General features: G+C 42.0%; 1 protein-coding gene across 1 annotated transcript in view; it reads left to right on the top strand.

The window, feature by feature from the left end:
- The window catches only part of AK5 (adenylate kinase 5), a 531,421-nt gene that overhangs the window by 471,976 nt on the left and 40,983 nt on the right, over positions 1-18,462 (top strand). The window contains exons 11-12 of the mRNA XM_006888596.1: positions 9,841-10,004; positions 13,816-13,932. Of these exons, the coding sequence (XP_006888658.1) occupies positions 9,841-10,004; positions 13,816-13,932 (281 nt within the window). The remainder of the gene's footprint in view (positions 1-9,840; positions 10,005-13,815; positions 13,933-18,462) is intronic.

Here is an 18,462-nt window from a genome sequence, read left to right as displayed (position 1 = left end):
GGATGTGGAGAAACTGGAACTCTTATTCACTGTTGGTGGGAATGTAAGATGGTGCAACCATTGTGGAAGGTGGTGTGGAGCTCAAAAAATTGCAAATAGAGATACCATTTGACCCAGCAATCCCATTACTGGGAATATACCCCAGAGAGACCATGTCTGCCATCCAAGCAGATATTTGCACACCCATGTTTATTGCAGGTTTGTTTACAATAGCAAAGAGTTGGAAGCAGCCTAAGGGCCCATCAACAAACTAATGGATAAAGAAGCTGTGGTATATCCACACAATGGAATACTAAGCAGCATTGAAAAACAAGGAACTCATGCAATATTATTCAAAATGGGTGACCCTGGAGGAAACTTTTGCTTTCTAACGTGATTACATATTCTTACCAGCCATGTGTGAGAGTTCCAGACACTCCACATCCTCTCCAAAACTTGACATTGTCAGTCTTTTTCAGTTGGTGACCCTTTTGGACATATAGCTTGGTGAGGCTAGTCCTTGGAAAGGGACATCATGCTTGGAAAGATGGAGGGTCAGCAAAGGAGATGAAGACTCCCAATGAGATGGATTGACACTGTGACTTCAGCAATGGGTTCTAGTGTCTCAGAAAAGAGGAGGATGGCACAGGATAAGGCAGATTTGAGGTTGGCTGTTCATAGGGTAGATAGAAGTTGTACTCAACTCAACAGTACCAACAATGAGGAGTTACACTGCCAACCCAAAAGCGGATGCTGCAAATTCATCAGCTGCTCCCCAGGAGATACACCGACAGTCTCCTCTTGTGCCATTATAGCTTCTGAAAACTTCCCAGAGCATCAGCTTTGAGTCCTTTCCAACTCTACAGCAATGAAAGAGAGTTTTAAGTGTATAATAGAGTTAAAATTAGTTTTTGTATTTTCTTCATAGTGATGTTGTACATCTTTATTATTCATTTATTTGTCATCTTTGGTAAAAAGTCTCTACTCAAGTCTTTACTCACTTTTAAAATTACTGTTTATGTTTTTACTATTGCCTTGCATTTCTTATGTTCTGCATACTAGTCTTTTGTTGAACATACATATAGCAAATATTTTCTGCCAGTATGTGACTTATTTTCTTATTTTTTCTCATACCTTGTAATGAGGAAAATAAGACAAAATACCACCAACTTCATTACCAGTCTTCTATTTCATCTTTAGCATTTTTGTGGTCTCTGTTTTCAGACATTTTGAAGGAGATATTTTCTTATGAATGAGGCTTTTGCCTACCAGCTCTTTCCAGGAAGCTTATTTAAAGACCATAAATATTCTTTAAGAATTTTTAAACATATAGTAAAAGCTACTTTTTTCCATTGGGAAAAATATTATGGATTGGTTTTTGCTGGATTTTCATTTCCTTCAGAAAATTCTAAGCCACTCTCAATTCTTTCTATGCCTACAAATATGCAATAGAGATATTCTAACTCTTATGCACCACCCAAGATTCAGACAGAAAAGTCTAGAGTCAATTTTTGTTAAAACCAAAACTAAAACCATCAAAAGCGAGAGGAGCGAACTGGGGGTGGGGGTGGGGGTGAATGGGTGGGGAGAAAAGTGCAACAGTGAGTGAATGGGGGGGCGGAAACCCATCAAAAGCTTTTCAGCTGGACAATAGACAGGTGTGTTTTTATACAATGGAATACTGTGCAACAGTATGAAAAGAAGAAAAAATAACACAAGAGTTCAATACTCAGATTGAGGAATCATTAAAATACTATGATGTGAAAACATTCATCAAAGAATACTACTTATAATGTACAGCATTATATATAATATAATGTTCAGAAGTAAACTTAACCAATATCCTGTTTAGGGATACATACATATCTATCTTTATTTCTCATTACCATTGAATTGAAACCAACTCAAACTAACCCTCCAGAGAGGGAGCAAAGAATAGAGAAGGAGGAGAAGAAAAAAGGGAAAGAAGTTTTCTCTCAGGAAGATGGTCAGCAGCTATTCCAAGGAAAAAATTAAGATGTGAAGAGCAACAAACCCTGAAAAATATAATTGTTGTTATATGCCGTGAAGTTGAAACCAACTTATAGCTGACCCTCCAGCAGTTTTTTTCCAAGGCTGGAAATCACAAGGAAAGTGATTACTCATCTTTCTTCCACAGAGGTGGCTTTTCTCCCAGAGGTAGGTTTGAACGGCCTGCCTTTGGATTGACAGTGCAACTCCTTACCCACTAGTCCACCAGAGTCTTACTATCAAATTAAAACTTCAACGATGCATGGGTGGGACAAACAGTTTGCCATCATCTGGTAACTGAAAATTTGGCCAGGTGAGCCCGCTCGGAGGCACCACAGAAGAAGCAGGTCTGCTGACGTGCTTCAGTGACGATCACAGCCAAGAGTTCACGCGGGGCAGCTCCACTCCATAACACATGGGGTCTCTTGAATCTCAAATCAAACCAAAAGCATGACCCCACGGAAGCCTCATTTGCATTTTTCTCTTTAATGCCAAGTATTCGCTTTAGGCAGGAAACACTTGGCTCATCAGACACTATGTGCCAGGACTATGCTCCTGCTCCAGCTCCTGTGAGTGCAGACGCTCCAGCATGCCGTCTAAACTAAACCCCTTACCGCAACAGAGCAGAAGGAGAGGCTGCAAAAGTAGCTGAAGTAGCTTCATGACATGGGGAACATTTGAGTTGTCCTAAGGTGTGCATGTTCAGGCCATAGTCATTCTGATCACTTGCTGTGCATCAGAGAGCTGGACAATGAATAAGGATGACAGAAGAGGAAGTGAGCCCTTTGAGTGCTGTTGGAGAAGAGTGCTGAATATCCCATGGACAACCAAAAGAGCAAATGCTATGTCTTGGAAGAGGTGCCATTCAGATTGCTCCTTAGAGGCAAGGATGGTAAAGCTGCATCTCTCATACGTTAGATAAGGAGGTATTCCTTGAAAAAGGATATCATGCTTGGAAAGGTGGAGGCTCAACAACAGAGAGGAAGACCCCCCAAAAAGTTGACTGACATGGTGAGTTGCAGCAGTCGGCTCAAGTGTGTCAGAGATGAGGAGGATAGCACAGGATAGGACAGGATTTGGGTCAATTGTTCATAGGGTTGCAGTGAGTCATACTCAACAGCAAACTAACAACAACAAGAGATGAAGAGGATGTTTATAATTATCTAAGAAAAGGCGCCAAGAGGAAGACCTTTCAGGCTGAAGACCACGAAGAATAAGAGCAAGTGGTTCTGGAAGTGTATGTCTTGTTCAAGCAGAGTTAGATGTGTCGGTGTTTAAAGAAAAAATGGAGATAACAATAAAAAAATTAAAAAAGAAAAAAATGGAGAATGGTCAAACTCAAAAACTCAGTGCCATTGAGATGGAGTCATTGGCATAGCTGAACCTATAGCAGGTTTTCACTGCTGTAAGTCACATAGGAAGAGATTGTTCATCTTTCCCTTCAAAGCCTCTAGTGGACTTAAACTGTCAGAACTCTGGCCTATGGGTTAGCAGTATAACTTCCTACAAAGTAGGCCCCAGAGCTTTCTCATAGCTGACGCTTCTGTGGGTTATGCAGATCATACAACCTTGCTTGCTAAAACTGAGGAGGACTTAAAGCGTCTGCTGGAGAAGGTCAAAGACTGCAGTCTTTGATATGGCTCTAAACATCCAGAAAACAAAGATTCTCACCACCAGGCCAGCTGACATCGTCAAGATGGATGGAGAAGAGATTGATGTTGTTATGATTTCATCTTGCTTGGTTCCACAATCAACATTCTAGGCACTGTTGTTGTTGTTGTTATATGCTGTCAAGTCACCTGTGACTCTGATTCTATGTACAACAGCCATAAACCCTGCTCTATTCTGTGCCCATCTTATTGTCTCTGATACACCTATCCCCATTGCCCCAGTGACTGAATCAATCCATCTCATCGAGGGTCTTCCTCTCCTGTGCTATCACTTCACCCTTCCAAGCATGATGTCCCTCTCCAAAGACTGATCCCACCTTGCAACACGTCCAAAGTATGCCAGACGAAGCTTCAGAATCCTTGCCTCCAAGGAACAACCTGGTTTCAACCTTTCCAGTACAAACCTGTTTGTTCTCCTAGCAGTCCATGGTATATTCAGTACTCTTCTCCAGCATCACAGCTCAAAAGCATCAACTCTCCTTCTATCATCCCTAGTCATTGTCCAGCTCTATGATGCATAGCAAGTAATTGCAAAGACCATGGCATATATCAGGCATACCTTAGTCTACAAACTGGCATGGTTGCTCTGACAGCAGATATTCCCTATGTAATTCGTCTTTTGATTTCCTGGCTGCTGGTACCAAGAGTATTGATTGTAGAGCTGTCAATAATCTCAATCTCTTCACCATCTATCATGATGCTGCCAGTCGGTCCATTGGTGAGAATCTTTGTTTTCTTGATTTTGAGTGTCAATCCATATTGAAGGCTGTAGCCCTTGACCTTCTGCAGCAAGTACTTCAGGTCTTCCTCAGTTTCAGCAAGCAGTCAGGAAATCAAAAGATGAGCTGCTTTTGGAGTGCTGTCAAAGACCTCTCAAGGGTGATAGAGAGCAATGATGTCAAGAGACTAAGAAGCAATAATGTCTAGAGACTAAGATGTGCCTGATCAAGGCTGTGGTGTTCTCAGTTGGTTGCTATGCATCTGAGAGCTAGACAGTGACTGAGGATGGCAGAAGATAATATGTGCATTTTGGTTCTGGAAAAGAGTATTGAACATATCATGGACTGCTAAGATAACGAACTGGTATGTCCTGGAGAGTGAAGCCAAGTTGCTCCTTGGAGGAAAGTATTTTATGACTCCATCTTACATATTTTAGGAATGTTGCCAGCAGGGGCCAGTCTTTGGGTAAGGACATAATGCCTGCAAGGGTAGAGGGTCAGCGAAATACAGAAGGACCCTGATGAGATAGATTGACATAGCAACTATAGCAATGGGGTAAGATGTGTCAGAGACAATAAGACTGGCTCAAGATAGGACAGGGTTCAGAACTATTGTTCATAAGATTCTGTGAGTCACAGTTGTCTTGATGGCATCAAACAACAACAATTGTTGCTGTAGTTGTTAGGTGCTGTAAAGTTGAGTGCAACTCATAGAAATCCTATGAATAATCGATCTGAACACTCTTATCCCGTGCCATCCTCATAATCTCTGAAATACTCAAACCCATTGCTTCAATCACCATGTCAACACATCTGGTGTGATTGCTTTTCATTTTAGGTGCCGTCGAGTTGACTACAACTCATAGGGGCCTACATCTCTGAACAACAGGTCTGAACCTTGCCTTTTCCAGCACCGTCCTCAAGATCTCTGTCATGCTCAAGCACATTGTTAAGGCATTGCGTCAGTCAACCTTGTTAGGGCCGGTCCTCTCTTCTGAGGACTCTCAACCTTTCCCGGTATGATGTTCTTTTGCAAGGACTTCCCTCTCCTGACAACATACTCAAAGTATGTAAGACAAGCCTCACCATCCTTGCCTCCAAGAAGTGCCTTGATTGCACTTCCCCCAAAACAGACTTGTTTGTTCTTTTGTAATCCATAGTATATTTCATATTCTTCTCCAACCCTATAACTCAAAGGCATTGATTCTTCTATTATCCTTAGTAAATGTCCAATTTTTACATGCATAGAAAGCAATAAAAATACCATGACTTGGATCAGGTGCACCATTGGCTTTAAACTGACATCCTTGGCTTGTAGTACCTTAGAGAGGCCTTTGGCAGTGGATTTCTACAAGGCAACACATTGTTTGATTTCTTGACTGCTGCTACCATGAGTGTTGATTTTTAATCCAAGTAAAATGAAATCATCATCAGCAATTTCTCCATCCATCATGATGTTGCCTATTGGCCCAGTAGCAAGGATTTTTGTTCTCTCGGTGTTGAGGTATAATCCATTTCAAAGGCTTTGATGTTCTGCAGCAAGTGTTTCATGTACTCTCCACTTTCTTCAAGTATGGTTGTGGCATATGCATAAGGTAGGTTAGTGATGAGTCTTCCTCAAATTCTGATGCTACACTCTTCTTCACTTAGTCCAGAATTTCATCATGTTGTTGTGTATTGTCAAGTTGGAACCAACCCAATGCTGACCCTCTAACAGATTTTCAGAGGCAATTTATCACCTGGGAAGAGATTGCTCATCTTTCTCCCACAGAGCAACTGGTAAATTTGAACCATGTGTTTTAGGGTTGGCAGCCAAAATTTTAGCCACCAGAGCACCCTGCTTTGGAGAGGTAAAATAGAACTAGATTCTGGAAGGTAGAAAGCCTCTCTACAGAGTTTGGATTTTATTCCATGGGGAAAAGGCAGCCACTTTGTAACTGGGAAGTGGCATGCTTTTCAGGAACATCATCCTCCTAGCAAGTTTGTGGGACTTTAAAGCTCCACTCACTCCCCACGTAATGTACAGTGATTGCTCTCCCCAGGCAGAAATCTCAAAGACCTATGTTGTTGCCTCACAGTGAAGAGAAATGAGAGAATACCTCTGAGAGCCAGACTGGCTTAAAATCCTAGTTTTGCCTCTGTAATGGCTGATTTTATATGTCAGCTTGGCTAAGCTATAGTGCCCTGTACTTTGGGCCAACACTAGTGTAGATGCTGCTATGAATGTATTTACATATAATTAGCATTTCAATTTGTTTATGTTAAGCTCAACAGATTACCCTCCATATGTGATTGGACTTCATCCAGTCATTTAAAGGCTTTTGGTACAAAAACTGAGGTTTCCCGAGGGTGGAGGAATTCCATTCAAGACTATGAATAGACAAGGTGCTGGACTTCCCACCTATCATGTGACGCATTGAATTGGTTCTATTTTAAAAGAGAACCCAAAAAAAAGCCACTTACTAGCTATGTAATCTAAGACTATTCCATTAACTATAATAACAATGCCTACCTCTTAAGAACAGAGGAACGCTGCATGGTTTAAAATTGAGAAGGAATTGTGTCCTGGTTCTGCTCTCCCTCCATACCTATTCAACATATATGCTCAGCAAATGATTCAAGAAGAAGAGTGTGGCAACAGGATTGGGGGAGACTCATTAAATGGCCTGTATTATGAAGATAACACAACTTTGCTTGCTGAAAGTGAGGAATACTTCAAGCGCTTGTTGCAGAAGATCAAAGAATGCCGCTTTCTGTATGGATTGCATCTCAATATCAAGAAAACAGATTCTAGGGGAGCTCTGGTGGCCTAGTGGCAAGAAGCTGCACTGCAATCCCAGAGGCGCATGGTTTAAATCCACCAGATGCTCTGCCGGGAAAGGAGGGACAATCTCCTCCTGTACCAGTCAGATCCGATTTGACGGTACACACACACACACACACACACACACACACACACACACACACACACAATAATAAAATGATTTTAAAAAAAAAGAAAACAGATTCTTACCATTGTACCCATAGGCAGCATCAGGATGGATGGGGAGGAGATTGAAAGTGTCAGCAGCTTCATCTTGTTTGGATCCACAATTAACACCCTTGGTACTAACAGTCAGGAAATAAGGAGATGAATTGCACTTGGAAAAATCTGCAGTTAGGGACCTCTCCAAATTATTGAGGAGTAATGATGTCGGTTTGAGGATTAAGGTGCATCTGACTCAGGCCATAATCTTTCTGTTCACTGGCTATACATCTGAGATCTGGACAATGAATAAGGATGACAGAAAAAGAATTGACTCCTTAGAGCTGTGGTGTTGGAGAAGAGCACTGAACATCTCATAGACAGCCAAGAGAACAAACAGCTCTGTCTTGGAGAGAGTGCAGCTGGAGTGCTCTTTGGAGGCAAGAATGATGAGGCTTAATCTCACATACTTTTGGCACATTGCTAGTAGGGGCTATTCCTTACAGGACATGATGCTGGGAAGGATAGAGGGTGGCGAAGGAGAGGAAGACCCTCAACAAGGTGTATTGACCTGGTGGCTGCTGCAATGGGCTCTTGTGTGTTAAGAAGTGTGAGGATGGTGCAGGACAGAACAGGCTTCAGATCTTTTTTTTCACAGAGTCCCTATGAATTGTGCTTGACTTGACAGCACCTAACAACAATAACAACAAAAACCTTTTAAGTTTGGGAGCTCTGATGACATGGTGTTGTCACCATTTTTACTCATTTTAGCCTCTGGTATCCAGCTACCTTAACTGCAGACACATGGGCTTGCAAATCAGCCTCAGCTGTGGGATTAGAATAAGTGAAGGAGTGCTTCCCACACTGAGCAGCAAGACTTGAGGTAAGACTCAAAACAAGACTTGAGGCAAGCAAGGCTAATGGTGGCAAGATGCAGATGAGAGCAAGACTCTGGTGGTGGAGAGACTAGCATTGCTGTGGACAAAAGGTGGTAAAGTGTGACCTGAGGCTTCTTGCATATGTGGTGGCCACAGTTAAAGGATATTGCTGTTCTTGCCTTTGAGGATGGAAGGAAAAGCTGCTTGCTGAATTAAAACTGAAGGCTGGACTAACTGAGGACTTTTACCTTGGGACTGCTGGGCTACAACTTGGAACTTATTTTGGGTGATATTCTTTGCTTCTCCCACTTTCCAACTTCCTTCCCTAATAAACCTCAATATTGGTACCATAACTGTGAGTCAGTAATAAATAAATGGACCTCTGCTGCTGGGGCTTTAGAGGAACCTTGGGTCTGGGCTATGGGGTCCTGATCTGCTTTCTGCTCTGGGGCAGTGAGGGGCTTTGTTGTTCTCACTTCCTCGGGCCCTTTCAGAGAGACACTCACACCTTGTGACCCTATGTCCCATTTTCTCCTTTTTAGACAAATGGTGAGAAGTTAGCTGTCAACTCAAGGGCACATGGTTTGAATCCACCAGTTGCTTCATGGGAGAAAGATGGGCATTTCCCTCCCATGCTGACTACTGACTCTGAAAAGCCGATAAAGGGTCAGCCTTGAGCCAGTCTCCACTCTACAGCATATAACAACTACAACACCTCTTAAATTTATTTTCATTTAATACATAAAATGCTTAAAATAATGTCTGGCACAGTAAACACTTAGCAAAGGTTATCTAGTATTGTTGTTGTCAATAAAATCAATAGGACTTAATAACTAGTTGAACTGGAGAAAAATAGTCAAAGTAGCTGGTCAAAAGTATGGGAAGTGCTCAGAATTATTAATAGTAGTTAGGAAAATATTAAGTCTACAGAAGTAACTGTTATAATCTTCAAAAGTGTTGAAAAAATGCTAAGGGGAAGGAGACCAGAATGGCATAATCATTCAGGGCAATGTGTGATTCTGGCCTTGCTTCAGAGGACATTGTTGGGACAGGGGCTGATATGTGAATGGCATCAGAGTGCACGAGTGCACGGTTATATAGGAGAATGCATTTGTTTCCACATAGAAAATAGCAAGTGTTCTGGCATGATAAAACATCATATAGCAACTTCCTGTCAAATAATTCAGCAAGGTCTTATAAGTCTTCTGTATATGTTTGTGGTTTCAAAATGAAATTATTTCTTTTAAACCATTTGAGCACTCTGTATATCAGGCACTGATGTGTGGTCAGTGCTTTGCTCATGAGCTAGGGAGTGGATTCAGTTCCCTAGGGCACTTCTCTTGACTTCTCTATGAAAGTGGGAGTCTTCTGCTTCTGCTTGCCCTTAAAGCAAGCTAAACTCTCCACCCACCACAGAATACCTATTGGTGGGGTTTTGTAAGCATACACAGTAAGTGATTTGAAACCAAGGGCTGTCACTCAATCTCCTTTATACTCATAGATCTCAGCACAGCTCCTTATTTATAGTAAATACTCAGTACACTTTCACCACAGTGACTTTCATAAAAATGAGGCACCAGATTTGGAATGTATGACTAACAATGTGACTTCTTTTCAAGGTGGCCCTGGATCTGGCAAAGGCACACAGTGTGCAAAGCTGGTGGAAAAATACGGATTTACACATCTTTCCACTGGTGAGCTTCTGCGTAAAGAGCTTTCCTCAGACTCTGAAAGAAGCAAATTGATCAGAGACATGATGGAACGCGGAGACCTGGTGCCCACGGTAAACACCTCAGCTTGTCCTAACCACCTGCTTTCCCGGGCTGTGAGAAATGTTGTAGTGTTGTGATTCGTCTAAGCTGCAGAAACAAAGAAACTCATAGAGACAACAACTTTGCTTGCTTTCTCTCCTGCTTAAAAATCCAGAGACAGTCAGGAGGTCCCAACGAGATAAAAACTCTGTCTGACTCATTTGTCCAGACTGGAGTTCCTCAGTCATGTTCTCTGTGATTCCTTAAGTATTATCTTCACCAAAATGGTAGGAGCTGACTTTTCCATTCCAGTCCCAGGAAACGGGAAAGAACAAGGATATGAACACTCAATTTCTCTTTAGGGAAGTGACCCAGAAAGCACACACATCATTTTTTAATGTGTTCCACATTCAAACAACACCTCCCCAGATGGAAAAGATACTGGCCTCCCTGAGAGCCAGGTGCCCTATTAAAACTTGGATATGAATGAGTGTTGCTAAACAAAAGGGAATATGGATCTTGGAAAACAACTGTCATTTATAAATGTCAGAGAGTTCAGCTTCCCCCAAACTTCATATGCATGCTTTCTGACGACTTCCTTTAACAAGGGCATGAAAGGTTCTTCATTTTAACTACAAATAACCCTTGAACAATTCCAAATAACCTTGAGATAAGCCTCTCTCTACCCACTGTCATTGAGTCGATTTCTACCCATGCTGACCCTCCTTTGGTTTTCCAAGGCTATAAATCTTAACAAAAGGAAGTTTTGCCATCTTTTTCCTGCCTAGTGGCTGATGGATTCAAGCTATCAGTCTTCAGTTAGGGGCCCTACGTCTTACTCGCTGTGCCTCCAGGGCTCCCTCGAGGCAGGTTTTTTTATACGAAAGGATCCTGGCTCCTGAAATGGAAGGGAATCGTGGGAAGTCCTGATGAAGAGTTGTTGCTGTTGCCAGGTGCCGTCAAGTCTATTTCGGCTCATAGCAATCCTGTGAGCAACGATGTGATCTTGCCCTCTCCTGTGTCATCCTCACAATCTCTGATATACCTGAGCCCATTGTGACAGTCATGTGCCAGACCATCTTGGTGGGGGTCTTCCTCTCTTTCTGTGACCCTCTGTCTTTCCCAGAATGATGGTTTTTCTCCAATGACTAGCCCATCCCGACATTCCCAAATTTATGTGAGACCAGGTTTCACCATACTTGCCTCTAAGGAGCACCCTGGGAGAAAGCGGCATAAAACACAAAAATGACTTATTTCACTATTTTACCAAGAATCTCACCCAGCATTAAGGTTAAAAACCATTAAAGCAGTTGCAGATGTGGTATAGAAGAGCCTACAGTTAGAAATTCCCAGAAAATAGAAAATGATATTTTTATGTATTCTGAGTTGTTGTTATTGATATGTATTAACTTAAAATTTGGTATCTTCCTTAAATAGTTAAATAAGGGTCATTGCTTTTGTACGTCTTTCTTTTTTTTTTCCTTTTCTGATTGTCAATTTCTGTATTTAGGAAATAGAAGAATGATTAAAAAAAAAAAAAAACAAACAAAAGGGGAAGATGTTGAATGGGATGGATTGACACAGAAACTGCAGATTGGCTCAGAATAGAGCAGGGTTCCGAGCTATTGTGCATAGGGTCACTGTGAATCAACATCTTTCTTATCGAGTCACCATCCATCTCTGAGAAGGTAGATGTCATTGGTACCAAAAATCATTCATTATGTCCCCACCACACCAGGCCCTCTACTAGTGTCTGTAATCAGGGTCTATTATCCCATAGAGCTCCCATCTCCTCCTTAAGTAGATGCAGCCTGTTCTCCACCAGGAAGCCAGAGGGTCCGCATACAAGAACAAACCACTTCATCCGCCTCTTTAGCTAGCCTCCCTCTCCCACTTCTCCTCCCTTCATTCTACTCTTCCCAGAGTAGAAAGAGTAGTTCCTCTAAAGCATTTATCAGATTGTGTTGCCCTCTCTCCCTAGCACCTCCCAATGGCTCCTCACCATAATCTGAGTCCCAGGATAATGTGAACATCCCCCTCAGTTTTGCTGCTGGTCACTCAAAGATACCTCAAAAGAAAAGCCTGGTGAGCTGCCTTTAAAAAATCAGCTACTGAAACCCTGCTGCAGTTTGGCTTTTCCCCCTCTTGCACACATGGGACCACCACCAGTTGGAATTAATTCAACAGCAGTTGTCGTTGTTGTTGTGTACTGTTGAGTCAGAACTGCCCCATAGCTGACCCTCTGGTGGGTTTTCAGAGGCAGTTTATCACATGGGAGGAGAGTGCTCATCTTTATCTCAAGAAGCAGCTAGGGATTTGAACAGTGGGATTGCAACACAGCTTCTTACTACCAGGCCACAAGAGCCCCAACTCCATAGCCATTAGTGTGGGGATTTTTGTTCTTTTTTTGTCCCATGACTTACAAAACCCTGTGTACTCTGACTTCTGGTTCTCAATTAATTTACTACTAAGCACAGTGTGTTAATTGTGTTGAGCTATACAAGGGCAAGGTCAGTGATTCAAACTCCTCCAGCCACTCTGCTTGAGAAAGATGTGGCATAAAGATTTACACTCTCGGGAACTCTATTGGGCAGTTCTATTCTGTCCTAGCCTGTGAATGAGAATCCACTTGAAGGCAGTGGAATTTTTTTCCCCCCTCAATTTACTCATTCCCATCCAACCACTAGCCTTTTTATTCCACCCAGAGGTCAAGCTGTTCTTGCCTTAGGATTCTTGCACATAGTTTGCTCCTTTACTTCATTCAGATTTCTGGTTTAATGTCAAAATTTATCAAAAGAAGTCCTCCCTGAGCTGCCTGTCTTAACAGCCCCACCAGCACAAGGTCTCTCTGCCCTGCTTTAATTTTGTACATAGCCATTGTCTGTAGCTAACTTTTTGTTCTCTGGGTTTTTGTTTATCATCTATCTTCCTTACTAGAATGCAAACTTCATGAGGAGTTAATTCACACGTCATCCCACCCTTCCCAAAGCCCCTGCCAAAGACCAGGGAACAGGATGCCCACCTGTTTTGACAGTTGACTGCATTTTCCCTATACCCATTCTCAAGCTTCCATATCTCTATCCTTCATTATTTATGACCACAATATTAATTGAAAAAGGGTAACAGAAAAACAGTGTTATTTCTTTTTTTAAAATATTTTTTTCTTAATTTTTATGCATGTACTGTCAAATTAGATGTGACTGTACAGGAGGAGATTGCTCCTCCTCCAGTAGAGCATCTGGTGGATCCAAACCGTGCGCCTCTGGAATTGCAGTGCAGCTTCTTGCCACTAGGCCACCAGAGCTCCCTGAAACAGTGTTATTTCACCTCTATAGAGAGTCTTCTCAAATCAGGGGATGTCAAATATTATAAAATATTTACTGGGAAAAGATTAGCAATGAAATATGTTTTGTAGCACAGTTTTCCTCTTTATGGGTAGCTTCATCATATGAAAGAGAGGAAACTCTGGTGCCAACCCAAAGACAGCACCTCTGGCAGTTCAAATCCACCACCCACTTGACGGTCACCTCCAGTGGAACATATAGCTTCTTAAAAGCTACTGGAGAGTCAGGTATGAGTCAGTCTGACTCGACAGCAATGACTGACTGACTTCAACTGCTAAATAAGATTGGAAATGTGAGCCTACTCAGAGCTTTCTCTAAAGAAAGGCCTTGCTAAAACTCTGCCATGGAGAACTATAGGGCACTGCCATGGACTCTGGCACATGTAGGAATATCGTGAGTGTGAGTGTGCTTGGAGGCAGCAGAGGTTTGTGGTGTGGTGATCTAGTGTTGTGCTGTGAAGGTACTCTGGTCCTGACTGTCCCCTTTCCCTCTTCTCCAGGGTATCGTTCTGGCGCTGTTGAAGGAGGCGATGGCTGCCAGCCTCGGTGACACCAAGGGCTTTCTGATTGACGGCTATCCTCGGGAAGTGAAACAAGGAGAGGCGTTCGGGCGCAGGGTGAGCTGAGGGGCATTCAGGGGTAAAAACAGGGAACATCATTGAGGTTAGGGATTGAATCTTACATCTACGTGTTTTCCAATCATATTGATGAAATTTTTCAGCCAAAAATGACAAAAACACACAAAGGAATGGACTGGGCTGAAATGCATTGGATTCAGTAATGACTAAGTCCATGGGGGCTTCGATTTGACTAGATCTAGGCATTCATGAATGACAGAAGAATTGATGTCTTTGAGCTGTGATGTTGGAGAATTCTGAATGTCCTATGGACTGTCAAAAGAACAAACAGATAGATCTTAGAGAACGTGTGGTCAGAGTGCTCCTCGGAGGCAAGGATGACCAAGCTTTATCTCACATACTCTGGGCATGTTGCTAGGAAAGGCTGTTCTTTGGAGAAGACATCATGCTTGAAAAGGAGAAGGGAAAGCAGAAAAAGAGGAAGACCCTTAACGAAACGGGTTGACACAATGACTGTAACAGTGGGCTCAAATATATCAGATGAGGATGGCACAGGATAGGACAGGGTTCAGATCTGTGTTAATTATAGATATGTGTTTATAGTATATGAATCGTATGCAACTCAACAGCACTTTATAGTAACAGCAAGCTTCGTGGTGGTGCCTTCAATTTTCTAATTTTAGATTGCCTTTCCTTTCTGTCAGCCTCATTTACTTGTATCTACCAGGCCTGTATTTCCACCATCTAAGTGGTCTCACAGAAAAGAGATTGTTTCCTACCAAAAGACTCAGGGTTGTGTCTTATTTTCCTGGTTAGGTCACATATCTAGACCAGTCACAATGGCCTTGGGAAAATGGCATTGAGTATGCGAATTGGTCCAGCTTGTAGTGCTAATGGGGAGAAAAAACAAAGTGAAATGGGTACCATGAGGGACATTATCTAAAGAAAAGCAGAGTGAAGATATTCTTTAAAAACACTGTTGGATGGGCAGAATCAACAAATATGAACCACCCAACAGCCCTGGCCCCTACCCTCTCCTAATGAAAAGAGATCCCAGAAGACTCAGGGCTACCTCAGGGGAGCGGAAGTGAGTCATAGTCATCTTGGTTATAATTTCTTGAACCTACTCTGAACTAGGTACTGTCCTATGAATGTTTTATACATTATCTTAGACCCACAAAATTGAAGAGGAGGACCATTGTCTCCATTTGGTAGTTCAAGACTCCTAAATATTAAAAAAGTTCATATTATATCACCATCTCTTTAAACTGTTTTATAAAACCCTTTAATATTACATCTTAAATATATCTTATTGTGTTTTTTAAAAGCCAAAAACCCTTTGAGACAGATAGTTATTGTTGGAGTTAAGTGCTGTTAAGTAAATTCTCATTCATAACAATACAATGGATAGAGCTGAATTGTCCTGTGGACTTACTTCAGGGAAGCAGATCGCCAAGTCTTTTCTCCTGTACAGTGACTTGTACATTCAAACAGTGACCTTTCAATTAGCAGGCAAGCACATTCTTATACTAAAGGTGATAGATTAATCCCAGAAAGGCTGAATAACTTGCCAATGGACACACACCTAGTAAGAGACAAAGACAGGATTCCTATCCAGTTCTTTCTGGCTCAATACTCCGTTCTCTTTCTGTCCTTGGGCAAATATAAGCAGGTCTAAGACCAGGTATAAGTGACCCATCACTAATATTATATGTTGTTGTAGTTGTTGTTGTTGGTGGTGGTGGTGGTGGTGGGGTGTGTGTGTGTGTGTGTGTGTGTGTGTGTGTGTGTGTCTATACCATTAAATCAGATCTGACTGGTACAGGAGGAGATTGTCCCTCCTTCTCCAGCAGAGCACCTGGTGGATTCAAACTGAGCACCTTTGGGATTGCAGTGCAGCTTCTTGCCACTAGGCCACCAGAGCTCCCTATACTATGTTTTAAGATAAATTATACTTATGCTTGGTTTGACCTTCTCTCCTGGATAATGTCTGGGGCATTGATGTCTCAACGTCAAAACCCTTCCCTTCCATGTGAGACACAAGATTCCATTCCCAATCCATGAACCTCACATACAGCCACCACCCACTGTCAGTGAAAGTCTGCCAGTTTCTATGATGCTAAATAAGTTTCAGCAGATCTCCCAGAGTAAGATTAATAGGAAGAAAAACATTGTGGTCTACTTCCAAAAATCAGCAACAGACCTATATCACAGGAGTGCAGTCTGAACCAGTCACGGGCAAGATGAAGAACCAGACAGCATTTTCTCCAGTATACATGGGATACCCATGAGTTATGGTCAATTCAACAATGGTCAACAGCAATAAGATGAAGGGAAGAGAACTATTCCCTGTATAACCTATCTGAGATCAAAGTCAAAGGAAAACTCCCCTAGGTCTATAAATTTAAGCAAAGCACTCTATTTGACAAGGGTGGGCCTTGTTCCAACCCTAGCTGTCCCTGGACCTTTGTGGCTTTCAAGAAGGGAACTGAAGATCAGAAAGGATTTGTATGGCCTGTGACTGTGGTGGGTTCCAGATGATTCTCTTCACATCTCCTTCTAGGCTGACTTGGTGGGGAGCCCACACTCACAGAATCCTAATGAACTTCTTCCACAAAACAAACCACTTCAAGATCTCAATATAAATCAACTTTCCTTTTTATTTCCTCCCCCAGTTGAGATTGGCCTGATTGTTTTGCCCTTTTGTTTGCTCCAGCCTCTTAGCCAGTGTCTAGGTTGTGAATAGGTCCCTGGGGTCCACTGAGTAGGGGAGAATCAGGGGTAGTTATCTTCCAGCCTCAGAAGTGGTACATGTGCTAGACTGGGGCAGCTTGGGGGTCACAGACAAGGAAGATACGGTCCAGTCCTTTGAGAAGCTCCCTGCCTGATGGGGACAAATAGTTATAAATATGCCCTTAAAATATAATAGGAGAGGTGTGACTGTTGCTGAGGAAAGACCCTATTTGGGGTTGCTGGGGTTCAGGATTGAAGTGGCCAGCACCCTATTTGATGATTTCATACTCACCTTGCCAATGAACTTAAGGGAAGAATAACTCTCAGAATGCCAAAGAGGAAGTGGGTAAGACTTTCAGTGGATTCCATTAGTGTATTAAGCCCTAAAATTCCAGGTGCACATGAAGTCTTTCTTGAAAAAATAGCTGTGTTTTAGAAGGTCATGCACTTGCTCAGAAATAGCTGGAGGGAAACATTTCAGAAATCCTTTTGAATTTTAAATTGTCCTCAGAGATAATGAAATGATCTTTTGAAACCACCCCTCACCCCCCTAAAATGGTCTAGGATCATTTAGGTCTAAGTGTGGTAAAGTATATAGTAAAGATAGGCATTGTTTTTCAGGAAGAGGGCAATCGTGATTGATAGGTGTTGACAACTCACAGTGACCCTAAATGCCATAAATTGAAGCCTTTCTTAATCCCATGCTCTCTCTTCACAATCTCGACTATGTTCAAACCATTGTTGCCATCATTGTGTCAAGCCAACCTGTTGATCTTCTCCGTCACTGACTCTCTACTATTTCAAGCATTATGTCTTTTTCCAAACTCTAGGCCTTCCTGACCACATGCTCAGAGTATATGATATGAAGTCTTGTCATCCTTGCCTGAAAGGAACATCCTGGTGGTACTTCTTCCAAGCCAGTTATCTCTGTTCTTTTGGAAACAGTCCATGACATATTCAGCACGCTTCACCAACACCACAGTTCAAAGATGGTGGTTTTCCTTTGGTCTTTCTCTTTTATCACCTTCTCCTCCATTCACACGCACATGAAGCAATTGAGAACACATTCCCTTGGATCAAGCACACCTTAGTATTTAAACTGACATCCTGGCATTTTAACACTTTGCTGAGATCTTTGAAAGCCCGTTTCCCCAATACACTATGTCTTTTGATTTCTTTATTGTTGCTTCCAATGATTTTGTTTATTAATCCTAGTAAAATGAAATCCTTGATAGTGTCACTCTTTGCTTTTTATCATGATGTTGCCTGGTGGTCTAGTTGCCACATTATTGTTTTCTGCATGTTGAGGTGTAATCCCTCCTGAAGGTGATAGAGTCTTTAATTTTCATCAGTAAATACTTCACTTGCAGCTGGGAGGTTGTGTCATCTGCATGACCTAAGTTGTGGATGTGTCTTCCTCTAAACCTGATGCTATGTTCTTCTTAATGTAGTTCGGTTTCTTGGACCATTTGCTCAGAATACAGATTGAATTGGTATGGTGAAAAGACACAACCCTGACCTTTATAGTTGAATAACAGTTGTAGTAACAGACCTTCCTTGTTAATAAGAGCATTCTGCTATTATTCTATCACTGACAGCAGTGTGCTTAGGGAAAGAACTTGCAATGTTCTTTCAGACAGTGAATGCAGTGCCATTGCTCTTTGTCATTCCCAGTATAGTAGACCAGATGATTGTCTGATTTCAAATGGCCAATTCCACTCTGTCTCAGCTCACTAATGTGGAGGACATCTGTCTTTGTATGTTCCATTTCATTTTGATAACTTCCAATTTTGTTAAATTCATACTTCATACAGTCTATATTTCATTTAATAATGG

This window comes from Elephantulus edwardii, unplaced genomic scaffold (assembly GCF_000299155.1).
Source record: "Elephantulus edwardii isolate Elephantulus edwardi_28Jun2011 unplaced genomic scaffold, EleEdw1.0 scaffold00069, whole genome shotgun sequence".
In the NCBI taxonomy this organism is placed as follows: Eukaryota; Metazoa; Chordata; class Mammalia; order Macroscelidea; family Macroscelididae; genus Elephantulus; species Elephantulus edwardii.
Note: the sequence above shows the minus strand (reverse complement) of the source record. Positions and strands in the feature narration are given on the sequence as shown.